Raw genomic sequence first — 10,529 nt, forward strand, 5'->3', positions numbered from 1 at the left:
CTGTTACTGAGTTCTGCGTGTGAAGTGCCAGTATGATGGAAGTTGATGCTCCCTTGGCTTATGGCTCTACAGCGGGATCCAATTCCTGCTGAGACCTAAACACTAGTCTGTTCAAAAAAAAAAACAATTAATAGCCTTGTTTATGAGGCCATTTGAGAACTGAAGTGCTGCTTGCAAAGCATCTGATCAACTAAAAACTCTATAAGGTTTTTCTTAGCAACAGGGAATATTAAGAGAAAGAAGTGCAACCAGTAGAAGGGTAAGTAGTGCAACAGTCTGAATCTTTGTATTTTAATTTGGATTATTACAGAAGAAAATGGTAATTATTTTGAAGTTTCTGCTGATTCTGGGTCACATACTTACCCTACATCACTACAACTACAAAGACAAGTGAGAGGCTTTGAAAATGTGTTCCCATACTTTACCTAAGTATGTGTAGAATTAATGTTTAGATACTTTTGGCATTCTTTGATAAAAGGACTGCCAGGTTGGAAAAACCTTTCTACTGCCCCTTCTCCCCTGCAGCCAAAACTTGGCTTTCAGTGGTGAGAGCTACTGCTCTAGTGCTAAAACTTACATTTTCTAAAAGTTTCAAGGATTTGTTTAGCAGTGAGTTAATTTTTTTCTGTTATCTCATACTTAGCAACTTAATGCTTACCATTCCTGAATTTCAGGGGAATGAAAAGACTCTGAAATACTGTGACTTGACTGTTGAGTGGTGAAACCAAATCAGTTTAGACTGAAACTTTACTGAAATGTTTTTTAAAAAATTAACTTTAATCTTTGACATGTGAGTGACCTGTGAGCCATTATTCCAGCTGCCATCAGATTTTTCGATCATTATTAACTTATTATTTTTTATAACTATTTTAGGTAACGGGAAATTTGAAGTCATGACTGGAAAACCGAAACTTTACTACTTTAATGGAAGAGGCAAGATGGAGTCAGTTCGCTGGTTGTTAGCTGCGGCTGGAGTCGAGGTTTGTTTTAGTGTTTTTAAGCTGCACATTGGTAAGCTTGTCTTTGAGGCAGATCACAGGTTATTAACTAAAAAAAGAAAAAGCATCCACAGACCAAGTAGTAAATGAGTGTTTGCTATTTGGTATAATTAAACCACTGTTACTTTATGTACACGAAAGTATGGCTTCAAGTTACATGTCATCTGAGCAATGACACTGTAAACCAGTTTCTTGCTTAATGCAAGACTGCGTAATGCTTCATCAAGCATTTGATTACTGACCCAGGGCCATTGAGCTGAATAACGGGTGTGTTCCTGGCTTAACAAGTATTATCTGTGCCAAGTTAAACTGCAGTGCATTTGCTTTTTCTAGTCTTTCTGTTTTCAGCTGCATGCTCACACGCAGATTTTTATTTTATTTTTCACTCCACTGACTACATCCTGCACAGTAAGCTATAGCATGAATTTTATGTTGTCTTACTTGCATCATGAAGTTCAACAAGGCCAAGTGCCAGGTCCTGCACTTTGGCCATGTGTACACATACACAGGCACGTCGCAAGAAGAGCCAGAGGCCACGAATGCATTGCAAAGAGCAAATTTTATTTTAGTTACCTCTCTACTGGGGGATCTCCAAAGCCACCACGACACAAGGAACGTGAGTTTTTCAAAAAGACCACCAGTCTTTATTTGAAGGCCTTGCAGAAGACACAACAGGCTGCTTCCCTGCATAATTTTTTTCCTGTGTTTTGATTCTCTCTCTTCCTTTTTTTTTTTTTTTTTTTTTTTTTTAATGCAAAAAAAACCAAAACCTTGACAGGTACCAATTATTACATTTTGCCTTGGGATATTCTTTTCCCAGCTTTTCATCAGCAGAAACCTGGGTTCTGAATTTTAGACTATGTGATCAGACTCACAATGGTCCAACATTAGCACTGCATTAGCTTGCCTAATCTTCTGGGGTTTGCCTAGTACAGCCATTCCTAATTATTAACATAAGTCACTCAGAACATAAGATGTTCTGAGCAAGGTTGTCTGAGGAAGGATCCTTGGGAGTCCATAGCCATGCATCTAGGGATTGGTAAGCTCAGGCATTTTCTAATCTCTGTGATCTACATTGACTATAGACGTGGATGACACATGCAAACATGTACATGTGGACATGTAACTTTGGTGTCTGAATCTTGAACTGAATTCCTCTGTAAGCAGCACTGATTGGACTCAACCTTATTAAATATAACTACATAATTTTGATCACAGGCAATTCTGTATCTTTTTATTTCTCATCTAGTGCATAATTCATCTTTAGGTGTCCTAAACATGTTTCTGTACTAAACTTCCTGCTGGGCATAATACTTCTACATTTTTTTGTAAAAGCTTTGGTTTAGCTTTCTAAGAATTGCTTGCTGTGTAAGCCCCTAAATCAAAATATCCCACAGCAGAGATTTTTTCCACATACCAGAAAGCATTTTAAAGACATCATGGTTGGTGGTGTTGTTGGCTGTCTTACATTAGATTGCCTGTTCCATACCAAACAAACCATCCTCGCTCCAGCTCCTATTGCCTGTTTTTCTGCTAGGGTTGTCTTTAGCAACTTTTGTCAAATATGACAGTCCAAGAGAATTTGCCAGCGCTTGTGCCCTTGGTATTTTCTCCCTTGGAGACATATCTGGAATGAAGGGAACCATGACATGTGTTTTCTTATTATGTTTAAAAAGTTTATCTGTTCTATAAATGTGAGGAGATGCTCATTTCCTCTTCTTCCTCATTCTCTTTTATCAGTTTGAAGAAGAGTTTTTGGAAACCCGAGAGCAGTATGAGAAGCTCCTGCAAGGTGAGTCCATGTGAAACCTCAAGAAAAGTGTGACCAGACCTTGTTTAGTCTCAGAGAAGACATGGAGACTTTGAAGACAGTGTGGGACTTTCTTTCTCACAGCAAAGAGGGGGGTGAAACAGAACTGTGAACAGCTGCAGAGGATGATTTTTCTCCCATATGTGAAGAGATGCAGTTGAAAATTCTGTGTCTTTCCAAACTGAAGAGCTTCCCAGGCCTCTGTGTTTGTCTACATGTGCCACTTGGTCCCACAAACTTACCTTGGGTTCCAGTAACTTGTGAAAACATATCCTAAAACTTCCTTGGATGTCTTTATTTAGCTTAAGATACTGGTTATGAGGGAGAAATTTGGGAATCTGGCATTTTCTTCAACTGTGTTTTAAATAATGAAACAGAATTTTTAAATGTATTTAGACTTAGACACTTTTTTACCTAGTTGATGTGTTTCATGTGATTGGCCCTACTGTATTTCAGTTTCAGCACAAAAGCTGCTGTACACAATCCTTACTGTAATATCAGTTAATTTTTTTTAAAAGGAAAGATGTTAATCCACAATAATTGTATTCTGCAGGTTAATTTGTCTCCACCACTGTAATTTATTTGTGTGGAAGAATCACAGTTTAATATAATGACTACCCACAGCAAGATCACCACAGAAGTAATGATCCTCTGAAGACAGCAAGAAATCTGATATGGAGTTACTAGATCTAGTAGAATAATATGTGTCTTTCCCTTTAGATGGATCCTTGCTGTTCCAGCAAGTGCCCATGGTGGAGATCGATGGGATGAAGATGGTGCAGACCAGAGCCATCCTCAGTTACATAGCAGCGAAGTACAACCTCTACGGGAAGGATCTGAAGGAGAGAGCCCTGTACGGTAGCAGTACTACTCATCTTAAATTTGTTATAGTAGCTTAGATACATCTGGAATTAATTACGTACTTGCACACCCAGAGAACCACCTGTCTTCCTCAGTGACACAAAACTTGCAGTGAGCTACAGTTAGATGCAAGCCAACTGATTTGTTCCAGTTAGATTACTTTTACATAAAAATACTTGAGACGGAGGTTTATTGTGCGTTAGTAAAAGATTAACACACCTTGTCACAGATATTTGGGAGGTGACTGGCGTGTAAATGTTGAACTATTTTTGTAAACAGAAAACTTTTTGGAAGGCAATGGTTAGTCTTAAAGTTTTGTCTGCAAAATAAGATCTGTCATTGATGTTATCTGTGATTGCACGATGTTCCACAGCATTGTAAAAGGTGCATGGTTTAGGTCCTTGGAAACTGGGGGAAGAACAGCTAAAAGCTGTTGAAAAACTTCTGGTTTCACGTGAAATTAAATCCAGATCTTGATGTTGTGTCTGTGTGAAGGAAAAAAAATGTAATTGGGATATCTCAGTCTGTAACCTTTGAGTGTCCATTTCTTACTGTTTTTCAAAAGAAGGAAAACTAAAGGTCAACAAGTAAAGCATTTAACTATAATAGATACTTTACAATAAACTGCAATTAAATGGTGAAAGTGGTTGGAAAAATTGGCTGAAGTAGGTTCAGGGGGAAGTAACAAAAAGAATGCATATTCAAACAGGAGCCTCAGTCATAGCTTATCATCTGCTTTGTGTTGCTAAAAAGCCATCATTCCTGTAGCCTGCATTCCCTGTATGCCTCTTCCTTCAGATAGGGTATTCCTCCATCAAGTTTTTATTTAACCTGGAGCCTATTCTTGCTCTCTTACCAGCGGATACTTGTCAGTTTGTTCTTGAGCAGTGGGAAGGGAGCATCATTATTTCAAGGAAGGGTTGCTGTCATTTGGTCCAGGTTGAAGTACTTTGTATAGCTGGGCCTTGTACAGTGCAGAAATGCAGTTTTGGAAGACCAGGTAGATGCAGGTGAGAAGTTGGCGTGCATTAAGGCTTGCAGGAATAACTGATAGATTCTTACTGCACATAACATGTTTAATCCCTACAGAGGCTGGTGCCTGACAACAAAAACTGCACTTAATTTTATTACACAGCAGGAACTCGCATCTTTTATGACACAAGATGGTTAGAAGATTTTGTTAGACTATCTTACCAGGTATTTTATTCATATTCATGAGGACTTAATTTAAATTTGAGTCCTGTCTACAGTACAAAACCTGCTGTCAGAGCTCTGGAAAAACTGATAAAAGGGACGATCTGAAGAACTGCTGTATGAATAATTTAGCTAGATGCGGAACCTGGTAGACTTCAGGTTTCCAACCCCATTACTAAACTATATGGCACCACCTGGATTTTGGGTGAACCCTGAAGGTGGGATACATCCAGGTGACTAAGTCAGTTGGGGACGAATCTTCTTGTGGTGCTGTGTATTTCTTTGGTGATTCTGAAGTGATCTGTAACACCAAAGTTAAACTTTTTTAACCTCTGTACTATCCTGTTTCATCCTGCACAATGAGGCAAGTAAAGTCCCAACAACACTACAAATCTGAGTGAGAGTCAGACTGTGACATTTTTTTAACTGCCAAAATAATTTTCATTGGGGGGGAGCTGAAGTGGGACAGGAAATTCAACTTTTACTGTCACAACACAAATCTAAGAAAACTCTGATTATGCAGGTGCCTTCTTATTTAACGGTTTTGTTTCCTTTGGTTTTAAGGATTGATATGTATGTTGGAGGAACTGATGACCTTATGGGCTTCATTTTGATGTTCCCATTCTTATCTGCTGAGGATAAAGAGAAACAACGTGCTTTTATAGTTCAAAAGGCGACAAGCAGGTATTTCCCAGCATATGAAAAGGTATGTAGGAGCATAATTTAATTCCATTGTTCTGGAAGGATAACAATGGGATCACTGGGTATTTTACCCAAAGCAGAAAGGTGTCAGTGCAGTACTTTAAACCAGGACATCGTACTGTCTGCGGGCTGGAGAGATGAGAGGGAGGTCAGAGCAGTATGAGACAAGTTGGGGTCAGTTAATTGCAGAAAGTCCTAAGTGAGATTTCATGGCCTGAGCAGCATCAACATTCAGACTGACGGGTCCACGTTTCCCCTTTGGCTCAGAACTGTTATGATCTAATGAGTGTGTAAACATAGCTATATGCAGTTAAATTAGCAATTTCCTGTTTCAGAGGAGAAATGAAACTGTGTGACTTGCATTGCAAAAGGAATACAGTTTTAGAATAGCTAATTGTCAGCTTTATTTACCATTTCAAATTAATCCAACTGGTTTTTTTAACAACAGTAATATACAGCTGTCTTTGCTGTCTTCTAGTCCCAGTGGTCTGGCTGCTTAAGCCCCCCTGGAATTTTGGTGTTTCTCTAACCGATTCTCAGAGAGATAGGACCCAACAGGTGCTCTCAATGGAAACTAATACACACAGACAGGATGATCTGGCAGAAATAGCTGCTTTTCTCTTTTGAAGTCTAAAGGGAAGACAGTTTCCTACTTAAATAGCAGCTCTCCTATAGATGGGTGCCAGAGTTCATTCCACCCTGGATTCCCCTTGTTGTATCCTAGCCCCAGTGCTTTAGGCTGATCACCTCTCTTTTACATTCTCCATTTTCCCACTGAAGCTGTAACTACATACAGAAAAATTCAAGATCTAAGAGGCTGCAAAGGAGTGAGTACCAAGGAGGTATCTAACCCTGTAGTCCAGTATATGAAGTTAGCTTGGGCATCCTTGGGAAGGATGGCTAAGAGAAACCCCAATATTCTAGATTGCCACTGTGAGGACTGCTCAATAGATATCTCGTGAAAGGATCAGTGACTGCAGGCACTGAGCCCACATCCCCCACACTCGTAGTATCCCTATAGTTGCATGGGAGAGAAAGGTGAAAAGGAGGCAGTAAGTATTGTCAAAGAACGTGTGCCTGTGCGTTTGGAAAACATCAACCCCAGCTGGCTAACCACATCTTCACATGTTCACTTACGACACTTCTAGGTTTTGAAAGACCATGGGCACGACTTCCTTGTTGGCAACAATTTTAGCTGGGCAGATGTTCATCTTCTTGAAGCCATTTTGATGGTAGAAGAGAAGAAATCAGACGTGCTCTCAGGCTTTCCTCAGTTACAGGTACCTTACGCTAACAATACACTCATGTGGCAGGTAATGTGATAAATTATATTTCAGAGTCTATTATGTGTAGGTGATTCCACAAAACAAGAGCATTTGTCATTTCTCTTTCACTTGAGTTTTGCTCTGCTTGCTCTAGGAAAAACCTTGTAATACGTTTCATCTAGAGAGTCTGTTATTTTCTGCAGTAAATCCTGAACAGATCTGAAGAAATCCACCCTCCTCTTTTTTTTTTCCCCCCCCCTCCTCTCACCAGTTCTGTGACACCTTTAAGCAGAAGATATTTTCTGGATCATAGGAAGTGATTTGAATAAAGTACACATTGGAAACCAGAGATAACTGTTTCTGCTTCATCCCGTATCAATAGAAGACAGAGGGCTGCCTTATTACTGTTTAAAATAACAAGGTTGGGGTGAGGAGGAGTAAAATTCATCCATGGCTAAAACTATATTTCTTGTCTTGCCTTGACATAAAGCTTGTTGAAGGATGTTACAGAAATCTGTATAATTGCTTTTTCTTATGTCACTTTCTGTTCTTTAAATACCATGTACTTACTGTTTACCTTTTAGGCTTTTAAAGCAAGGATAAGCAGCATCCCCACAATCAAGAAATTTCTAGAGCCAGGAAGCCAGAGGAAACCTGTTCCTGACGATAAATATGTGGAGACTGTGAGGAGAGTTCTCTGCATGTATTATGACGTGAAAGCAAATTAGTGTGTCTGGCTAAAACAACAGCTGTGCTCAGCTGAAGAGAGCGATCGGATGGCAGATGTACAATTACACTGCAGACAGAAGGTGAAAAGGTGTTCGAGAGGACTTCCAGTGAGCAGTATCTCCTGTTCTCTCATACAAAATACAGTAGTAGGCAGGTATTTTTTGTAACGCTTTGCTACTAGCCTATTCTTTTCCTTCATTCTTCTGGTAATTTTATGCAAGTGAAATGGCAGCAAGCACGTTGTCTTCCTGGAGACTCTTGAGAAGAGGGGAAAGCAAAAATAAAAGAAATATGAGTTGCTGACTGGCAGCTTCAGCTTCTTCTGCTTCTGAAGGTTTTCTTCTGAGATCCAGCTCAGATTTTTGTATAATGATTGTTTCTAATTCAGGCCTGTACTGTTTTTAATATCACTGTAGGCAAATGAAACAAGTGGCTTTGAAAGAAAGTAGGAAGGAGTTGCTTTTCTTGCCAGTTCTATTGAACACTAATGACTTTTCTGAAATATCAGTATTGTGCCTTTTTAACTAAGCTGCACTTTTATTACTGAATTAGGAAACAAACTGACTGCCAAATGGCATTTTTATGTAACTGCTTTATCTAGAGGAACTGTTCTAATCAAATAAACTTTTTATGTAGTCATGTTGCCATGTTGTGTCATGAATGAAAGTTGGGGGTTGCAAACTTCATTTTTACTTTTCTTGGAGGATAAATTCTTTATACTTGTTATGAATGGGATGCTTGTTAACCCGTATACCTCATGAAAAGGCGTTTCATTTGCGTTTATATACCAGCAAAGAGAGATGTGAAGGAGAGGTAATGAACCATTACACAAACCTGGTTTAGTTCCTATCTAAAGTCTAGTACCTGCCAAACTCAAAAAGTTATTTCTTTTCCTCCTTTTTTTTTTTTTTTTTTTGTTTAAATCTATGGTTTCAGCAGATGACTTGACAAAGGAATTTCGGATTTTTTTTAATCTCTTCGATAAATGGCACATATGCTTTTAAAAACTGCTCTGTAGCATGTTGTCTTGGAATTTAATATCTGCTATGTATTATTCTGTATTAAGGATACATAAGAAAGGCTAGTGTTCAATCCCAAATGGATTTGTTTCATTCCTGTGTTAGGTACGGGTTGAGAAATAAGATGCTGCCTGACTTTGGAATGCAGTGAGTACACCCATCTGATATTTGATGAATGAGTTGCCCATTTGATGAATGAGTCTCCCCATCTTCAGCACGACTGAAGTTCTCAGCACTACAAGTACTTTTCCTTCATTGCCGGGAATACAAAGTTGATATTGACCTATGCTGGCTTATCTGTTACCCACCTTCCTAATGTCAATTGCAATTACGGTTTAGTCCTTGGTTTAATTTCCAATTAGTTTAGTAACAAAGTCTGGAAAACCCTGTAGTTGTTGATTTTAATTCCATTGCTAAATGAACTTCTTCTGCAGAATATGAGAAAAGTTGTGGAGTAATGCTCTTCAAACAAAAGTTCCACAAGCACAGATGTAGAAGATACAGGAGGTGACTGTCTGTTAGTACTGCTCGGTGATAAGGCATGGCCATTAGCTATTAGGCTTTTGGTAAATAGGGTGGCACAGTAGGAATGAAGGTGAACAGAAGAACAGTTAATACTGAAACCTTGTCGTCAACACTGTATTTGGGGACAGGGTTACTTCAGCCTAACTTGAGTGATTGTGTGGGCAGAACGCTGTTTCACCTGCGTTAGGTGCACTCTTGGAGCACATCTTTCAGTTAATTTAATCCAGAAAGAATCCAGTTTGTACACTCCAGGATCTCACTGTGACGGGAGCCAAAGCACAGTTAAAAAATTAATTTTAAAATCATACTCCTGTTCCAGACCACTAATGTAGACATACTCCATAATGCTCCAGGTCTGGCCCAACTGATAAGTCATTTCTTGATATTTCAGTAAATCATTAATAAGAACTTGTGTTCTGTTTGGTTATTTTTTTATCATTTTGATTTGGCTTGAAATGAAGAGACCTAAATGTGTTAATATATGAGCTAGTGTGCACCTCTCCATATCACAGCTATAGCCATTTTTGTTTATGCTATTGTTGCAGGGCTATATGGGTTGTGGGTTAACCCTGTCTAAGGATGTAGCATTTCTTATTTGGATATTCCCACACCAGTTTGTCAGTTTATTTTCTAGCCTGTACAGAGTCTATAGACTGTTACTGTGATCTTCCAAATTCTGGGCAAACTAGGGAGGAAATCAGCTTAGATTTAAGTCTTTTCAAAAAAGACCCCTATACTAAGTATCCTTGCATTCTGGTGCAGTTCTCCAGCAGTTATTATTTAGGTCTTTAGCAGAATTTTGTAACACTTTAAGACACATCAGAGCACTTCAGTTCTGTTACCAGCCTTCAAGAAAGTAGTAAACAAAGCAGATACACAGATGTTTAATGCCATTTCTCCTGTCTCTCAGGGTTGCTGGCCCAATAGTTCCTGGCTCAAATTAGTTAAGAATGCATGATAATCTCAGGAATTGTTTCACTCTTAACTGTCCCAAAGCACTTAGTTGTTAGACAGTTTTCATGTATTTTCCAAGAAGGATTTGGGTTTGTCTTCAACCCTTGCTCTGGTAAGACCTATTTATGTACAAATCAGCCTGCAGCATCATTCTGATAGCCAGGCAAAAGTTATACTTAGTAGAAGTACACATCTTTTAAACACCTCCAGGGATGGTGAGTCCACCACTTCCCTGGGCAGCCTGTTCCAATGCCTGACAACCTTTTCCTTGAACAAATTTTTCCTGATATCCAATCTAAACCTTCCCTGCAACTTGAGGCCATTTTCTCTTGTCCTATCACTTGCTACTTGGGAGAAGAGACCAACACCCTCCGTGCTACAACCTCCTTTCAGGTAGTTGTAGACAGTGATCAGGTCTCCCCTCAGCCTCCTTTTCCCCAGGCTAAACAGCCCCAGTTCCCTCAGCTGCTCC

The 10,529-nt window shown here is 39.2% G+C and overlaps 1 protein-coding gene across 1 annotated transcript in view; it reads left to right on the forward strand.

Annotated features, from left to right (window-relative positions):
• The window catches only part of LOC309438062 (uncharacterized protein), a 35,858-nt gene that overhangs the window by 2,001 nt on the left and 23,328 nt on the right, over positions 1-10,529 (forward strand). The window contains exons 3-8 of the mRNA XM_082048969.1: positions 874-980; positions 2,739-2,790; positions 3,529-3,661; positions 5,428-5,569; positions 6,714-6,845; positions 7,415-7,557. Coding sequence (XP_081905095.1) covers positions 894-980; positions 2,739-2,790; positions 3,529-3,661; positions 5,428-5,569; positions 6,714-6,845; positions 7,415-7,557 — 689 coding nt within the window. The 5' untranslated portion in view covers positions 874-893. The remainder of the gene's footprint in view (positions 1-873; positions 981-2,738; positions 2,791-3,528; positions 3,662-5,427; positions 5,570-6,713; positions 6,846-7,414; positions 7,558-10,529) is intronic.

The sequence above is a fragment of the Streptopelia decaocto genome (genome assembly GCF_964273445.1).
Source record: "Streptopelia decaocto genome assembly, chromosome: 3".
NCBI lineage: Eukaryota > Metazoa > Chordata > Aves > Columbiformes > Columbidae > Streptopelia > Streptopelia decaocto.